At 44.8% G+C, this 18,818-nt stretch overlaps 1 protein-coding gene across 1 annotated transcript in view; it reads left to right on the top strand.

Annotated features, from left to right (window-relative positions):
• Window positions 1-18,818, top strand: part of GRK5 (G protein-coupled receptor kinase 5) — a 158,919-nt gene that overhangs the window by 101,923 nt on the left and 38,178 nt on the right. The window contains exons 3-4 of the mRNA XM_065638647.1: window positions 2,959-3,071; window positions 12,544-12,621. Of these exons, the coding sequence (XP_065494719.1) occupies window positions 2,959-3,071; window positions 12,544-12,621 (191 nt within the window). The remainder of the gene's footprint in view (window positions 1-2,958; window positions 3,072-12,543; window positions 12,622-18,818) is intronic.

Below are 18,818 nucleotides of genomic sequence, written 5' to 3'. Positions count from 1 at the left end.
TGCAGTATTGACCAGTGATATTTTCTAAATGAAGAGTCTGGTGTCAGTGAGAAGTGACTGCTTTCCTGGGGCTTTGACCCACCCAGCTTTTCACTCCCGTTTTGAGTGACTTTGCAGGTGTTAAACACGATTGTGCTGAAGCAGGAGGGTCTGACTACCAAAGATATCACTCTCAGAGCTGTTTTAGTTACACTTCATCATCACAAGCATATGGTTTCACTTCCAAGTGTTTAACATTTCCATTTCCTCAGGAAATCGTTCTTTCTGTTTTTTAAACTTTTGAAACTGGATGGATATTTTTACTGGCAGGCGGACCGAGAGCGACGCGAGGAGCAGGCCCAGGCCCAGCAGCCCCGGGCTGTGGTACCCGCCTGGTCCCCGTCCCCTCCCCTCGGCTCAGGGTGCTGCAGCCAGGTCTCCAGGGTGCCGCACGCTGTTAAAACTTCTCCTTTCCTTGCTGTAATAAAACACTCCACTCCTTTTTTTTCTGCTTTCTGTGGTTTTCTTTCTTAGTCCACTCCAGGGCCCATGCATCCCAAGTTGAGAGCAGGCTCCTTTAGCTGACTTAATGAGGCCAATGGCAAGATCAGGGCCTAAGAAAATATTTTGTGTCACCTACAAGGAATGAAAGCAGTTGCATCATGTGTTTATTGTCCACATTGGTATACCAAGCACTTAAACGAACATGACCGAGGAGTGAATGGCTCCAGGGAACAGCTCTGGCTCTTGTGTTTGCAGAGATTATTTCTGGTATTTCCTTTTTCCTCATTACAAACAGGTCGCCCTTCTCACATGTTGGCCAAGTTATGTACCATAGGAGGAAGTCTGTGCTCGTGTCTTCTTTATGTTTCATTTATCCATATATGTAATAGTGTTCAGCTGCTTGTTTTCTTTTCATGCTATGCTATAACATAGTTATTGGATGTGTCATTTGAATGCTTATTTAGCTGATATCACTAGCCCTTTTGTTAGAAGAGCATCCTCTGCTACGACAAGTGTCACCCTATCATAACAACTTTGATAAAATAACTGCATTTTGTACAACAAGAGTTGTCACTGTGCAACAAATAATGCTGTACGAGAGAAAATATAGGGCAAGCTAGCTGACTAATGCATTTGTTCCTGTGTGTTCTATTTTGTTACAAGTTCATACAGCCACATTTTTTGCACTGCTTATTTAACAGGAGGAATCTTGCTGCGGGTTTGGGCTGCTGGAGGGATTGAGTTCTGCCATCAGGCAGGCTGCGTGCTACCAATATTCAGGGTGGATATTTTATTCATACCCTCAGAAGAGTGGGTTAGTCAAGGTAGCAGAAAACAGCATCAGGCAGATGTAGTTCAACCTGCAGACCTCCCAGGAGAGCTCACCTGAGCTACACAGCCCTCGTGCCACCTCTGGGACATTGTGAGTTGCCGGTTTGATCCACTCAGACACTTACGCATCCCCTTTCCTTACCTTAGCGCTGTGCGTGTCTGCACATCCCTTCAGCAGTTACCTTCCCACTTAAAAAGCGACTTGGTGAAGCAGCACAAGCGTGTGCCACTCTCAAGGACACCCCCAAGGTTGCTCAGCATCCAAGCAAGCACCCTGGCTTTCTCACCACACGTCTGTGTCGTGACGTTCCACGCTGGAGGCTCCAGCTCATGCAAACAGACCGGTACCACGAGCTTGCTGCTGACAGATAGACTGCAGGTTGAGTTAGGATTTATACAGTGATTTCAATCCAGATTTATTTGCAGGACACGGTCCCCAGGCCGTGACCTGTGATGAACGAGCCCTTTGGCTGGGAGCCTTCATGGCAAAGATGAGCTCCATCGCAGCTGTGTGCCTGCCTGGTATTGTCCTTGGCGTGGATGGAGCTGAAGGGTGCAGGGGGACAAAGCAAAGGAGGATTAAAAGACATTGCAGGAGAGAGAGAAGAAACCAAGGCACTGACAACTTGTGTGGGTTTCGTATGTCTGTTTGCAGTGCTGTGTTATGTGTTTAGAAGCTGGTTGTTTCCATAATAACAGCAAGTGCCATATGGCAGCGAGGAGGGTGGTGAGAGGAACGCTCAAGGAAACACAGTATGTTGTTTGACATGTGTGTACTTCTAGAGGAATAACGTGTCTCGAGCTAGTCCTGCCGCTCCAAACAGGCTGGGGGATTCACTGCTCTCACCAGAAAAAAATATCTAAAGCCCTCAGCATTTGTACTGGTGCAATTCCAGTTAGCAATGCCTGCCTTTCTCCCATGTTTTCCTGCAGGTAGTTCCTGTGATGGGTAAAGGACCTTTTGCTTTACTGGAAGTTATGATTCTGGATGCACCAGCACAGGGAATGGCGTTAAACACGGCATTTAAGGGGAAATACAGTTCTGTAAAGGAGTGCTGTGTGAAACTGAAGCCAGCTAGATGTCTTATGCTCCATCCATTCGCTAACACTCAAGGAGTAAATAGCAGAAATTTTGAAACCTTTGGAAATACATAGTTTGTAATAATTGTTTAGCAATGAGTGAGCTGAGCATTTCCAGAGATGAGGGGCACTGTAGTGCATATCTAGGAAGCATCCAGGAAGGTCTCCACAGATTCCAGCTTTCCTTACCCCTTAATGTCTGACTCACATCTGAAGTACTTGTACTTTTCTCCCCACATACCAACAACCACCACCAGTCTGAGCAGTACCTTTGCAGAGTGCACGTATTTCCACCACAGAAAAATGTGAAATTATTTTTTCATAATAGCCAAATGGGTTTTGTGGGATTTTTTTGTTATCAAATTGAGCCTATCTTTATTGAGTCTTAAAACCATTAATTACATTTGTATTTGGATACCCGGAAATGGTGGTGGGGAGAAGATGGCAGTTCTGATTTGGGGTCATAGTTCTGCACTTGCTTGCAATGCTTTAAACTCCTAATCAACCCAAAAGGCAAAGCTCTTCTCATTTTCATGCTTCTCTTCTTCTCTTTATTGCCTCTAGACAGAGATTACTGCAGCATATGCGAAAAGCAACCGATCGGAAGGCTTCTCTTTCGGCAGTTCTGTGAAACTCGACCCGAGCTGGAGTGCTGCATTAGGTTCCTTGACTCGGTGGTAAGTTAATTCTTGTGATATTTTGAAGTGCTTTGCAGTGTTCTCCTGGCAGAGGAGACTCCCCTGAGCCCAAGAAATCGCTGTTTCATGGGATGTGTTTTTGTGTCCAGCACACCTGAGCAACCAGCGGATGGGGCTGACCCCGTCAGCATCCCAGCATCATTGCTGGTAGAGGGTCAGCGCTGCACGGGGGATTGGTACCAGCCTTGGGGAGTGTGACCCACCAAAGCAGGAGAAGAACAGGCACCCCAGCATCGTGCTGGCGTAGCCTCCATTCATGTCAACATCCAAGCACCTGAGCTGCTGTGAGTGATGTCTTTTGATGTGGGTGAAGCCTGCAGTGCAGGGAGGCACTGAGAGGAAAGGGAAGATGATGAATCAACTGACAAGAGAGGATGAGGAGTATGATAATACTAATATCTGTCTCTTAACCAAGCCTTTTCATTGGTAGACTTCAGGGTGATTTACAAAAGACATCCTGGTTGTTACCTTGGTTTTTCAAATAGGAAAACAGAGTCACAAGGTATAGAACTGACTTGGCTGAGGTCACCAAGAAACAAATCTGCTGTTTTCCACCCCAGTGAGCCATCAGTTCACCTGGCCACTGAGCAAAAACCCCCAGCCCTGGGGGGACCTGACGCTCTTTCCCAGTCTGGCAGCACTTGGCCGTGTGTAGTGCCAGCAGAAGCTGTTCACAGAGGTAAAGTCTCTCACAGAATCACAGAATGGTCGGGGTTGGAAGGGACCTCTGGAGATCATCCAGTCCAACCCACCTGCTAACGCAGGGTCACCAGAGCAGATTGCACAGGGTCATGACCAGGAGGGTTTGAATGTCTCCAGAGAAGGAGACTCCACAACCTCTCTGGGCAGCCTGTTCCAGGGCTCTGGCACCTCACAGGAAAGAAGTTTCTCCTCATGTTCAGATGGAACCTCCTGTGCTTCAGTCTGTGCCCGTTGCCCCTCATCCTGTCACTGGGCACCACTGGAAGGAGTCTGGTCCATCCTCTTGACATCCACCCTCTCAGTGGCTTCCTTGCTGAGAGCCTGTGGAAGAGTCAGGTGTTGATGAGCCAAAAGGCTGATTTGTACCCGAGAGAAGATGAACTTGTCACTGCTGACTGTGAGTGTCCAGGGGGCTTTGCTCTCTGGCTGGCACTAACGGCTAAACGCAAAATGATGCACACCAACAGTACTAAAGGGTTTTTGTTTGTACCATGGTGAAGATATTCTGAAGTACAGGGAGATGTGATGATTGCGCTGAAGTTGTAAAGGTAAGGCTCTGGGAGAGGACACGTGGCCAGTTAAAGTTTGTGTTAGTACTGCAGTATCTAGGGCATCAGAGAACATGTTGGATAAAGTCCTGTTCAAATCAGTTGTAGCTGGTCACAACTTCCACCTGATGTTTCTAGCACTGGTCATGATTTTCCCCAGTGAAAGGCTTAGCCATCAAGGTGCATGAAACCACTACAACTGACAAACGTTCTGTGCATCTGTGTTCGAGGCCAGCAAACAGGAGGACATTTTGGGTACCCTGGATGTGTTTGTCCTGCACCAAATTGGCATCTCCTAGTGAGGTGTCTGCCACTGACGAAATGCCATGTGCTGGTCTGCGGGGAGACACCACCATAGAAATGCCACATCAGGTGTGATGCCCATGGCTCCCAGGAGATGGGCGATGGCCATCCCTCTTGGAAGCCGCAGAAATCCTTCGGGAGACAGCCACAAAAGTTTGCTTCCATGTGGTTTTTAACTTCAGACAGAAGAGACAGAGCCATCCTCAGTTTGGAGAGAGTTAGTGAGGCTCCGTTCTTTTCTCACACCTCAGTACAGCGGCAGACACCACATTTTGGCTCAAGCAGCACCCAGGGGCTGTGGAGAACAAGCCTGCATTGTGCAGGCCCTGCACACACCCAGTGGCTGGCGGTCAGGGCAGATGGCTTGAGCTGACAGCGGTGACAACATCTGGGCAAAAGGAAACACATGTCCCCCCCAGTGCCACCAGCCCCAGAGCACCGTGAGATAACCTTGACAGCAGCACTGCTCATCAGCCTCTCCCAGTCTCTCCCAGTAGGACCAGGCTGCCCAGGCAACCTCTGGCTGCTGGAATTGAGGGCACTGTGTCATTTCATTCTCCCAAAGCCCTGGAGAGCGGTGCCCAGCGCTGAGACTGTCTCCTCCCAGTACCTGTGCAGCACAGGCAACACTTGTCCTGTAGAAGCTTGTGGCAGGACTGGCTTTGTTTTAAAGCTGCCCTCTTCGAGCAATCCCGGACTGACATCCCTAAATCCCTTTGCGAGGGTGTGCTTTGCACCCATGCCCACATTGCTTTTGCAGACTGGAGCTGCCCTGTGTACATTCACTGGGGCAGTGATCCATTCCCAGTTAGGCTCAGACTGGTAGTACAAGGATTTAATGAACAAAATGCCTGGCTTCATGGAGGTCTGAATTTTTGCTCCTTCTCTCTTCTTTTTAACGCTCATTAACAGTAGTTCTGCTTTGTTTATTGATTTCAAATTCTGTACAAGTTTGCTCCCAGCCCATGAAAATGCCTGTATTAGGCAACAGTAAGGCCTCGCAACACAGCCCATAGCCATTAAATTGGATGATTGCTACTGAAATTCGCCCCGCAGGGTCACACTGCATTGAGTGAGCAGTGGGGTTCAGGCCAAATCCTACGTTAGGCAAAAAAAGTCCTATAATGAGACCATAAGTTTGACTTTACAGCCCTATTCTTGAGACCACAAGTTTGACTTTACAGCCCTATTCTTGAGACCACCAGGAATGTGAAACCTTTTGGAGACCACCTGCTGTAACAAGCCCCTAGCAGAAAAAGCCAAGACTCTCCATTTTCTTTTGACGTAACTATTCTTCTAACATGAGATGCAAAACCTAGCTTTTGTGTAATATCAAATAAAAAGGAAAAAAATAATAGAGGAAAATATTTAGCTGCTCATGAGAAGCTCACAGAGCTTTTTGCACATTGAGAGGTAGAACCACCTCTCTTTTACAGAGCATGGCTAAGTGACTTTACCAGGTCACACAGTAAGTTATTGGCAGAAGCCAGTAATTGATGCCTCCCAATTTTTAATCCAGTTTTTTAACCACTGCACTCAACTGTCTGCAAAGAAAGCAGCAATCGGGGCTCCTGGAAGGAAACCAGAACTTGAGTCAGACACTCAGCAACCTACCAACAGCCTCCATTCCCATACTTATGTGAGAATAAGTTTTGCAAGCTCTCTCTCACACCTTTCCTTCCAAAGACTGGTAAAAGCAACTAGACCTTACAGATCAGAATAGGTAATGAGAAAAAAAAATCCCCTTTTTGCTGGACATTTATTTCAGCTTGTCGTGGTTTAACCCCAGCTGATAACTAAGCCCCGTGCAGCCGCTCGCTCACCCTCTCCGGTGGGATGGGGGAGAGAATGAGAAGGGTAAAAGCGAGAAAACTTGTGGGTTGAGATAAAGGCAGTTTAACAGGTAAAGCAAAAGGTTTGCGTGGAAGAAAAGCAAACACCCCTGGGTTATCAACACTGTTCTCAGCACAAATCCAAACCAGACCCTCATACTAGGTACTATGGAAAAAATTCACCCTATCCCAGTCAAAACCAGCCCACAGCTGTTGAGTAAAATAACTAACCTGGTCTGGTGTAGCTTCCTGCAAATCTAATTATAGCAGCATCTGGGTTTTTTTTTGTCTGTGCAGTTAAACAGTTGTTAGACTGCTTTCTGAAGAAAAAAGGATTTGTATCATTAAATTCTGCATGCGTGTAGGTATGTATCTGTCAGACCCCTCTGAAACCTGAGAATACCTTGGCCAATTTCAACCAATAATCGAGATTAAAGTGCTCAGAAACATAAAGGTAATTAGTCACAATCCATCAGTTGTAAAACAGAATGCAGAGATATGTGGTTTGTAAGCAGTAGGCCCTAAAATTACATTATAAAAGCGATAAAAATGAAGAGATGCAGAGCTTTGCAATGTAGCGCTGGTGGAGCTGTGGGCCGTCGGTTCCCATCACTGCTGTGGGACCAGCAAGTGGCCATCAGTGCAGCTGTCTGTCTGTCTGTCTGGGAAACAGGGCAACAGCCACCCCTTCTAGCCAATATGGTAAAGCTGTAAGGACAGAGAGACATCTGTTATTACAGATATTGTGCAAACAATTTTCATGACAAGAGTCCTGACTTGACTAGGTAAAATATCTGGTAAGAAGCACCAATAGCTGGAACTTGTGCCTGTGAATGCCTTGCGTGCTTATCTGTGTGCACATAAATACAAAGATCTCCTATGAATAGTTCACCAGACCCTTATGTAGTCATTCAGATGAAGGAACTATGCAAACATAAACTATTATCATTAAATGGAGATGGTTTATGATTAAATCAGCTCCCCTATAAGCCCTTAACAAAGAATTCATACACAGCCCTCAAGCACACTTCGCTGTGCTCACAAATATTTTAGCAACATCATACAACTTTGGAGCTGTTGAAAGACAACAATTAAAATAAGCGTTAGGGGATACATTTCCTGTGGTGAAAGGCAGATTGGTGGGCAGGGAATCTGCTAGCAAGCTGCCTTTCCCTCCCCCAGCCTGTGCCTCCAGCAGAAGAAAGAAATTGTTGCCCCTGAGGGTGGTGAGAGCCTGGCCCAGGTTGCCCAGAGAGGTGGTGGATGAACCATCCCTGGAGACATCCCAGGCCAGGCTGGACGGGGCTCTGAGCAACCTGAGCTGGTGCAGATGTCCCTGCTCATGGCAGGGGTGGGACTAGATGAGCATTGAAGGTCCTTTCCAACCCAAACTATTCTGTGATTCTGTGATTCTAAGACGGTGGCAATTCAGTGGGGACCTCTTGCCTGTGTCCCCTTGTCAACAGCACATTGCCAAGGTGCCGGCTCCTGATGTTTCCCTCTCCTCTCTGATTTTTGTGTGCCATTATAATGAAGACTGTAGCTTCTGGACTCCCTTTCCTGCTTTCTCTACTCACATTCTTTTTTTTTTTTTTTTTCTTCAACATTTTAATGTGGACCAGATTTTGACTGACTGGAGGAAAACATGGCTAACTCTGGTCAAGGAGAAAATAACCTGACATTATTTTCTCTCTGCCCTGTACGATGTTATTTCTTAGCACTGGAATCACACAGGAATACATCCTCTGGAGGAAAATAGCCCCGCTTCCTCTCCAGGTTGTTTCTGCTTGTGCTATCTGGGCACAGGGGCTGGGGGTGAGAGGTACGATCTCCTGGGATGGACTTTTCAAGTGAACGCTTCACTAGACATTACACTTATCTGGGGTAAAAGGATGAGTGAGCATCCATTTAATGCCATTTGTAAAAACCCTGTCTTGCTGTTAGGGAGATTTCGTTTGGTTAAGTCCCTTACATGGTATATAAACCATCTGTGTATGTGTGTCTTAAAGCCGTTCAAGGTTTTTTCCATCAGAAATGCCAGTTTGTTGATATCAACAAACTCATTAACTCAAAACGTGTTTTTAAACAGTCAAAAGGGCTCTTTTTGCCCTGTGCTTAAATATGAAAAATGTGGTTTCAAGTTCACTTTTCATTTAGAAATGTGAGTTGTTATGAATCCCAGCTGTTTGGGTTTTGCCTTCCAGTTTTCGGTCACAGATTTTAAATCTCGAGCGGAGGCAAGTGCAGGGGCCGATGTGGAGCACAGAGCAACAACGGGGCAGAGCCTGGAGCTGGAGGAGGGAACGAGCAGGAGCCGGAGCGCAGAGGGATGCTGGGGATGACACAGGGGGAGCTGAGAAAGCAGAGGTATAAAATTGGGACTCGAACTCCAGTAACCTCCTGCAGATGCTCAGAAGGTGACTCCACTGCTCCCGGCACATGTTCCCATCTCCGTCTCCTGGTGGGTACGAGGCGCTGACTCCTGTGGCCGTGCCATGCTCCTGCAGGCAACCAGCAGCTACGTGCCACGGGAGAGAGTCGTCCCAGATGTGCAGAGAAATCCCTTTGGCTCTTTTCTTCAATTTTCACATATTTTTAAGCCGTACAGTTTCAGGAGCTCAAAGAATATTAAAAGGAAAATCAAACATTAGGTAAAACGATGTGTCAGAATTAAGGTGGCTGATGTGAGCCCCCGCTGGGTCCCTGTGCCATTGCCCTGGTGATGCTCCTCATCGGTCACAGGCACCTTCCAAGCTGTGAACCGCTTGCTCAGCCGTCCCCGAGCCCATGGCCCCATCCCACAGCCCGCCACAGGCTGGACGTTGCTCCCTTTCCCAGTGGAAATGTGATTTCCCATCCGATCTCGCTCAGCCCATCCCAAGAGCAGCTGCTCCAAAGGGAAGGTCACTTTGCACCCCCGTGCCCCCATTCAGCCAGGGCTGCTTCTAGGGAAGCCAGAGCCACCGAAGTAACTACTACCTCCGAAACAGCAGCCAAAAGTTAGCAACCAACGGCGGCCAGCCCACATCCTCTCGCCATTTGGACTGAAGGATCCAGAAAGAGCCTTCCCTGCAGCTCGTCCCATGCAGTCAGGGTGATCGTAAATCCTCCTCTCATGTATGAGTTATGAATAGGGCCCTGTCTGACCTAAGTAGGGCATGGAGAAGCTATTAGACTTCAGAGCACGAACCTCGAAACACATGCCTGGATTCATCAAAGGAATAATGGAAAATATTCTGTTCCACATGGATTTTAAATAATGATGTTATTTCTAGGAATTATGGATTTGCAAACTGTAGCGGTGCTTTTGAGTGTTGTAGAAGAAGGGGATGTGTCTCATGATTTAAGCACAAGACTGAGAGTTGAGGACCTTGGGACACTTCCCAGGCATGCAGCAGCGTGAGCATGGGGAAGTCATTCTGTCTGTCTGCATGGGCAGTTCTTCCTGTGGTAACAGCCCATGGCTGAAAAAGTACCAGTATCTGTTGCTGAATAGGTTGCAAGTGTCACTAAAGGAAGAAATAATAATGAACTTAGAAACAAAATGAAACGGGCTTCTAGTACTTGAGCTGCAGTGAAATCAACACTGTTCACAGTTGGAGCTTATGGTTCCTTCTCACATCTTCACTTGTCTGTCACTTCCTACCTTCACCACCACAGTGTTGCATTTTCTGAGAATGTCAAATGCAAGTATAATTAAACTTTCCTTTTATTCCTTCCCAACTATCTTGAGACAGAATTAGATGCTCTGTATATGTGTGTGTGTGTGTTCATTTAGCTCTGCATGTGTTGGATCCCATCAGGAATTGCATTTTGAAACACTGATCCAATTCCTGCTAAACTTCTGTCTTCTTCTGGTCTGTCCCGATTTGCTTCCTTTTGTAGAATTCACGTGGGATATAAATGTAATACGATAGCTGTGGCAAAAGGACACCGGATTTTTTGACCACCCCCTGGTGCACTTCAGATGGCAGATGATGACTTTGAATCAGGTTCTATTTACTAGGGAGGCAATATGCTTCCAGGATCCAGAGTCTAAAAGCAAAGGCAAGAGAGACAAATGGTCATTCTTGGATGAATTGTAAATAAGATTGAATGGAGGACTCAGAAGATCTAGCTGTTTCCATGCTGAGGCAATGCCAAGAAGTTCTCCTTTCTTTGTAGTCTTCTACACGGACATTTACATCTACGTACGATTATTTTCTTTTATTAAAATACACGGTTTCTGTTTTCTTTTATGCGAAAAACACCTAGTTTGTCTGTGAACCTGACCATAAACGGTAAGGTCCAAATAAGATGCAACTTTGATCTTTTAAAAAATTGATCCTTCTGTTGCTCTTGCCATTGCTTTATCCCCTAGCAAGGACTCATGGAGAAAAATGCTGTTAAGATGCTGTAAACATTCAAGAGTGTCTGTGCTTTAAGAGCTGAAATGACCCATACCCAGATACCATCTAAAAGGATAGGAAATTGGATGAAAGATTTTTTTAAAACCTTGTATTAAGTTTTATGAGAACATAATCAGTTCATCCCCAAAATGGTCACTAAAAAAGAAGTCCTGCACCTGTGGATTTTAGCTTTCAGTGTATTTTTCATCAGCAATACAGGTTTCTCTGTTATTTGCAGTCATGGTCATTTCCCAAACCAAACCAGATCGTAATTCTAGATTGTTAAAGCAACTTGCTGGGTATGTGCATAAATATGTAGCTTTAGACTTCAGCTGCAATAGCTAAATGAGCACTGACCAGATAGATGGGTAATAACTTTATTACTGCCTTGTGGTTTTTGTGTCTTCCCTGGGTCTGTGCAGCGAGGGGATCCATCACAGCCTGCCTGTGGATTTATTGCGTGGAGCTGGGAGCAGCGCATACATCTTCCAGCGGGCAATAGTTCTGAAATTTGTTCAGTTCACTCTGATTTAACTTTTTTTTTTTTCAACGTCCTCCTCATTTATCATCGCAGCTTGTATTGGACCAGGTTACTTAATTGGTTTGGCAGGATTTTCTGGGATCCTTTTACTAATATGAGCAGTCATGAAAACTGTTAGGCTGTCTTTTTTTTTATTATTATTTCTGGAATACATTTTGTTCCTAAGACTAAAGCTTCGGATCCTGGGCAGTGCTGAGTGGGAATGTCTCTAAGAACTTGTCATTGTCATTTAGCCCCTGAGGTCCCAGGCAGCACGTGTTTCCTTCAAATACCTGCCATGGTTCCAAAGCTTTAACAAAAGTGAGGGATATCTTCATGGCGCACAAGTAATGCTTCCTTTGTTTCTTATGTAAATGTTGTCCTAAAACTCATCAAAGGTCAGTAATGCTGCAATACAGAGAATAGTCAGAATTTTAAAGTGTAGGTAAAGTTTTTCTGGGGGAATGTGGTGCTCTCTTTTTTAGTGCACTGGAGAAGTCAAAGAGAATTTTGCCTGCAGTGTCCATTCGTCTAAATGATCTCTCTTGTTTTATTTTGGTCCTAAGAAATCAGCTCTCAGATCTGCCTTCTGGAGGGCCTGGGTCAAGGATCTCTAAAAGTGATGGGCAAATCTCTCCGCTTTGCAGAAGGAGTGTTAGACTAAGGGGAAGATGTAAATAAATAGGAAGGACACATGCGACCAAAAAGACAATCTGCTGAAGGAGTGCACCTGGTGCTTGAAATACCACTGTAGCAAGAATTAACAAACGTTCACTTTCTCTGCTACTCAGAGAAATAATTTTGGCTCCTGTGTCCACCTTCCTTCGGGGAAAACCAAGTTAAGTTGCCATCTCTAGTCACTGAGCGCTTTCTGGAAACTGGCTTGGCAAGGCTATAAAATATAAATGAATTAAATTTTATTGGTGTTAATTAAGAGGCATCATCTCAGAAAATGCACCACTAGAGTTTGGTCAAAATATAGTGGAAGGTTTCTAATAGGATTGTGTGTGCAGGTTTTACTTCCATCAGAAAATGGTATTTATTCTCCAGGTTTTTCAGACAGAGCGTTCCATTAAGGCCACATCCAAAATGAAGTTATAATGGTGAAATATGAGTGCAAATATTGACTTTTTTTTTTTTTTTTAATATCTGTTCCAGGCAGAATATGAAATTGCTCCAGATGAAAAGCTGGGGGAGAAAGGAAAGGAAATCATGATGAAATACCTCACCCCAGAGGTAAGGGGCAGCCAAAGTGGCATTACGGAAGGAACACTGCAAGGCACACCTTTGCTAAACAAGGTTGTTATAGACTTTGTAAGCCAGACTCCTAAAATTTATGGTGGCAATCTCCAGTGAATAAACCTGCAAGTCTTATACAAACAGTCAGGGAGAAAAAAAATTATAATCCAATCCAGAAATTGACTTCTAAGGATGAACTTGAGTTTGCTGGGGCTTAATTCATCTGGGGATGAGCAAGGGACTTCTTTGGTCTCTTCTTGTTGTGCAAAACTCTACATCTGTGGTGCAATGCAAGAGACCTCAGCTGTTATCAACAGACACCACAATTATTTCCTATCCAGCTCAAAATTAATTTCATATACTTCTTTTTGTAGAAAGCACTGGCAAAAATGGTCTTTGGTAACAGACACTATATTTTGGTATGAAAATTCCCACTGCTCCCCCATTCACCATTTTCCCCCCAGGGTATTGGGGGACATGCAAGGCTGACGTGGGACAGGGTGTTCTGGAGCCGGGAGCTGCTGTCACCCGTTCTCATTTCCACCGTTGTGGGTTCCTGAGTGTTTTCCATCTTGGGGCTGCCGGCAGGAGAGGAGCTCATGGCAGCAGCTGTTTCCACAGGGTGGCACTCCAAACAGAACTGCAAAGCTGCTGCCGGAATTTTGGGCAGGCTGCACTGGGACTCACACTTTTTTTGGGGGGGGGCGGGGTGGGTTCGATCATTTACTGACTGCATTTAACCTTTGCAACAAAAGTCACTGCCAGTAAGCAATAAACATGCAACTTCAAACAGAAGAACAATCCTAGGATTTTTCCTAAGTTGCTTGCATAAGCGTAATCAAGATGCACAATTGCTGCTTTAACTGTTTTACAGGAGAAATACATTTGACCTTCCAGAGAATTAATTGCATTTTTGGCAGATGTCTTTCTAAAGCCTTTAAATAGTACAATATGTTTTGGAGGTGCAGGGGCAGAGCAGACCACTTTTTTTTTTTTTTTTTTTCCCCAGTCTATCATTTTCCTACAATAAATTTCAATGCATACTTTCGGTTATCTCAGGCAGTGTTTTGGGATCTGGTTTCACTTACTGCGCCTGGCTAGTGTCATGTGCAGCCATTGAGCACCGCCAGTCCGAGTTCCCGCTGCCCATTCATTAGGGGCATGAAGTTCCACTGCTTTTTAAATCCACCGAAATGACCATTTGTCTTAAATTTTCGGTCAACAGAGGAACAGAGGAACAAATACTAAGGGAAAAGATTTCCCACTGCCCTAGTTCTTATCTGGAGATGGTGACAGGCATTTTGCTGATAGCAAGGCTAGTAAAGTGAGAGAGGGATAGTGCTGCTTTGTTTCAGATGGTCTTGGTGCAGGTTTCCAGACACCAAATTCCTTCCCTGGTGTCCCATGGCACTCCTGCCACCCTTGTCCATTTGTCATCAGCCCCATAGTGCAGCAGAAACACGTGGAATAGCTCAGTGAGGTAAGTGAATGTGCAGTGAAGACCAATCTGGGAGCAGTTGCTTCTTCATCAAGAAAAAATGGTGGTGTTAGAGGAAGGGAAATTATTTGGACTCCAGAGCTGGAGTTTCCATTCTCTGCCATGCTCCGCACTTCATATTTGACGTGTGTACCAGGTTTCTCAGTAGGTAAAATAGGCACAGGATATTTACAGTCTGTTCTGAAGCTTTTCTGGCATTTTCAAGTTCCCTTAACATCTTTGGGCAGAAGGAAACACAAAGTTGTGCTCCTTCACTTGTAATTTAAAACTGCCTCCCTGGTGGTGATGCTTTAATGTCTGCATTGGCCTTGCTGCACTTTGGTTTTTTTGAATGGGAAACTTCTGCCTCTTGCAAGCGGGATGTTGAAGCTCTGTGTAGCAGAAAACACCTCCTAGAGGTGAGGTTGACTGTGCCACAGCAATGGGCTGAATGCTAGATTCTCCAGCAAGTCTCCCACACAAAAAATGCTTGAAAAACTAGAGCAAGGCCTAGGTTAATTTAATTTCTTTTTAGATACTAAGGTACTCAGGTCAGGAGTTTAGATGGCCTACTGTCCTTTCGTGTCAAGAAGGAGAAATAAGAACCTGCAAAGGACAGATCTGTAGCCATTAGAAGTCAGTGATTCAAAGCCAGGTTAGATGCTTGCAGTCAAGAGGAACAAATCGGGACCCAGATGCCCTAATGGAATGTCATCCTGGCCAGCAAAGAAGCCTTTTTATTAGAAGCGATATTTCTCCACTTAGTTATCAGTCCCTTGAAAGACAGAAATTGCCGCTGATTCCAAAGGCTTCTGCTTTCATAGGAATGCTCCTTTTAAGTAGGCGTGTGTCTGTTCTTCAAAGAACCTGATTGTCTTGATATAAAAATAGTATGACATACAGCTTGACTGATAGAATAAAATTACAGGTTTAGTTCTTGGACAGATAATTCAGTCTTATAATGTGAGTATTTTTACCAGAGCACATGATCAGAAGCAAAATGAAAACAAAAAGTAGACCTCATGCTCTTTAATATTTATAAATGATTTTTGGTTCTTGCTTAGATTTTTAAATTTCACACATATTTAGCATACAATGTGTCAGTATATCATTACTCCAAAGTGCACTTATTTGCATAGGGAACATGCACTTTATTTAATAAAACATATACTGCTTTCCCAGATGAACAGACTTCACACCAGTACAGACGCCCGCAGCCACTGTCTGCAGGATGGTGCCGCACTGCACGGTTATTATCGCAAACTCAAACGTGTGGGAGCAGCAAATTCGCGTGTGGAGAGCTCTGTGTGAGAACATTCAGCGTCAGCCCCGAGGCTGCTAAACAAACTCAGCATTTGCCAGGATTGTCGAGTGGGGAGGCACTTTTTCAAGTAATCCCAGTCCAGGCTCTTCACAACCTTAACATCCTGAACAGCCCCTTCGTGCTCATAGGGGAAGTTGAGGTCTAGCAGCCTTTTGTCATGGTTGACACCAGGGATGGCATGAGCAGGTCAGGATTCCACCATCTCCCTGGCCTACAGGCAACAGCGATGACAAGTTCCGAATGTGTCCTGGTGTTTGGAAGGGAAAACGGGTGGTTTAGGCCTCTCAAAGAAGTGTCACATAGGAACAACATCCCTAGGGATGCGGTAGAGTCCTCATCACTGGAGGTTTTCAAGGTGCTGTTGGATAGGGTGCTAGAGAATCTCATCTAGGCTCCCTTTCCCATGAAAGGTTGGACCAGATGACCTTGAAAGGTCCCTTCTGACCTGAGCTTTTCTATGATTCTATGTGCTTGGATCCTCACCTAGGAAGACATTACTATTTCCTCTCTCTTGCCTAAAGTTTGTTGAAACATTTGTATCCATCAGGCCATTCTGAACTATTTGATGGGAGTGACATGTATGGCATACATATGATCCTCACGCTGAGGACGCCAAAATACAGATGTTTTCCCGGCTTCCTCAGCAGCTTCGCTCGAGTGGCGAGCAGGAGAGTGAAAGCCCACAGGAGAGGCGTCCTGTAGCTGAAGACACCTCCCATCCTCGAAACACGCTCTGAAGAATTGTTACCCTGCTCCTCCAAGGAGGTCCAGCTGTGAGCTGGCTACTCCTCAGGGGCTAAGTGGGGATGAGCACTGGTGGGAGAGCCTTGTCCATTAAGAGGAAGGGACCTAATGAGGCATGTGCCACCTCGACCGTTAAGAGGAAGAGACCCAACAAGACGTGTACCACGTCAGTACCGTAATCTGAAGGGAGCCCCACCTGCAGCTGCCTTTGCCTAACAGGAGCAGCGCAATAGTTCTTGACTAGACTCTTGCTTCTTCAAGAGAGGCTTTAATAGTTTCCGTGAAAAAGGCACTTAAAGCTGCCTTCTTGATTTAATAAGCCCGTAGGGCAAAAGTCCAACCCACAGGAAGTCTGAAATTTCTGAGGTTGTGAAATATGATGGTAAAACTGCTAAAATGAATTGGTCACAAATATTTCTTTCCTGGCTTTTCCTAATCTCAACAGTTGAGTGGGAATGTTTCAGCTTTATGTTCCAGTTCTGTCTGTAAATGGAAAAGGCCTCAGTGCTCTGTGGAACAGTTGAGTTAAGCTGAACCCCGCCTGGCTTCTTTACCTGGCTGCTTCTTTTACTGGAAGAGCAGAGAGATGTGTTTACCTTTTTAATGCTTTGAAATTAGAGTTTTGCACCTCCATGCAGCATTTTTGCCTTCCTGCCTGCCAGCTGCCATGTCATACTCTACTAAATCACTAGCCCATTATTTTCTTTTTCACTGTAAATCACCTTGAGATACTTTGAGAGATGCTATATAAAACTAAATTGATTTGAAATGGCTCTTAAGACAGACACCATATGCCATTATAGTTTATATTTGGACTCAGCAGGGTACTAAAAATGTTACTGAATAGGGTGTCTAATGTGTATTGTTGTCCCCATTAATATACTTCACAGAATATGAAGAACAGCAACAGCATTAGTTTTCTTATCTGAATTCCTGCTCGGTTTCCTTTCCTCCAGGAAACGCACAGAATAAAGGCCGTGGTTGCAATTTCTTTCTTTGCTACAAGAGGTTTGCTGGACACAGCAATAACCTCCTTACTCCAATCTAAGGCTAGTAATGGGTATTTTGCTAAATGAAAATATGTCTTTGTTTTTATGAACAATTATAGGATAAGGAAGGGAGGGAGAAGTCTCATAAAAGGGAAACCGGCTGATCAGCAGTGCCTGGCCTTCCACTTGTCTACCAGCTAAAACATGCTCTTCTTTCAAATTGGTTCTTTATGGAGAAGAAAATATCTCTGTAATATGGGTGAGATGAAATTAAAAAGATATATGAGCCCTTCTGCTGGACAAAGCTGTGCAGCTGAGTCCCAACTCCTGCTCACAAACACCCTCGCTCAGCTCTGGGCATTGGCAAAGAGTAGTTTTTCTTTTTGCACGCTGTTGCTTTCATCTTGATGCCAAGGATCTTTGCCTTCTTCCTATTTTCACCACCAAAATAAATGCAAACTTCAGCACTTGCACTTCTGAGTGAGTCATCTGTGCTGATCACTAAAGCCTTCCATCTCCCATAAGGAAAGTTTCATGTATAACTTTTTTAATGATTCTGGCTGAACCCTGGAAGGGCAGGTCGCACCGTACCACGAATTGGATTCAAGTACTGAGCCCTCGTCCTCTAACTGTTTAGTTTCACTTAATGGCTTCTAAGGAACGTGTTATAATTAGGTTTTGGAATGGCCAAAACAAAAGCTGAATGTCACTATAAGGGAAACTCTGAAAGAACGAACCATTAAGCTTCTGTAAAGCAATCTGCAGAGTTTAATGCAAGACAGACGCCTTCTGTTTTGAAAGGTGAGCCTTCAGGGACTGTTTTCTACATTGTTACTTTCCTCGTACAATTCAGCTTATATCACTTACATCCAGCAAGTCATCTCCGTCTGCCTGTAAGCTTATTATCTTGCTGATAAAAGGCCAACACAACATTGCTTTTCACTGGCTACAGTGGATGGGTCCTTAAGGCTTGGTCCAAGAGTTATCTCCACAGCTAGTTTTCAAATTTTTCTAAAGCATACACATTTAATTAATGACCCAATTGAAGTGAGCAATGAATGAAGTGCCTGTCTGAACAGAGTGTGTTACATGGATTCAGGATGGGTGAGAATTATTTACTTGCTCAAAGAGTTATTTGCTGTGTCCTTTGGGTTCCTACTAAGAGACTTTTCGGGATGCTAAATACTTAAGTAGAAATCCTGGCCTTACTTGAGCCAAGGGGAGTTTTGCCATTTAATTAATTGCCCTGGGACTTTACCCTTTGACTCAATGGATTTCTCATCTCCCGTTTCTATTGACTTCACTACTCTACAGGCACCATTTTAACCAGAGATGATAGCATTACTTAGGCCTCTGCTTTGCAGCTAGCGTAATCAATACATAATGCAGTCTCTAGAGAAATCAATACATAATTCTTGTTGTTGTTCCAGAGACAGACGATCAATATCTCTGCTGATCACTATGTCTTAGTCCAGGAAAGTACCTTCTCAGCGTACTTTCTGCATCGGCTCATCTTTCCGAAGTTCAGTTCTGGGAAAATATCTGAGCAGCAGAACAGCAACCTTGTTACTCAAATTAATGCTTTCTAATCGGAATTTATTTTAGTAAGCATTCTTCTGTCAGGGGCCAGGCTGTAATATAGTGTGGCAGAGGAATCTGA

This window comes from Caloenas nicobarica, chromosome 7 (genome assembly GCF_036013445.1).
Source record: "Caloenas nicobarica isolate bCalNic1 chromosome 7, bCalNic1.hap1, whole genome shotgun sequence".
Taxonomy (NCBI): Eukaryota; Metazoa; Chordata; class Aves; order Columbiformes; family Columbidae; genus Caloenas; species Caloenas nicobarica.
This window is presented reverse-complemented; position numbering and strand designations above follow the sequence as displayed.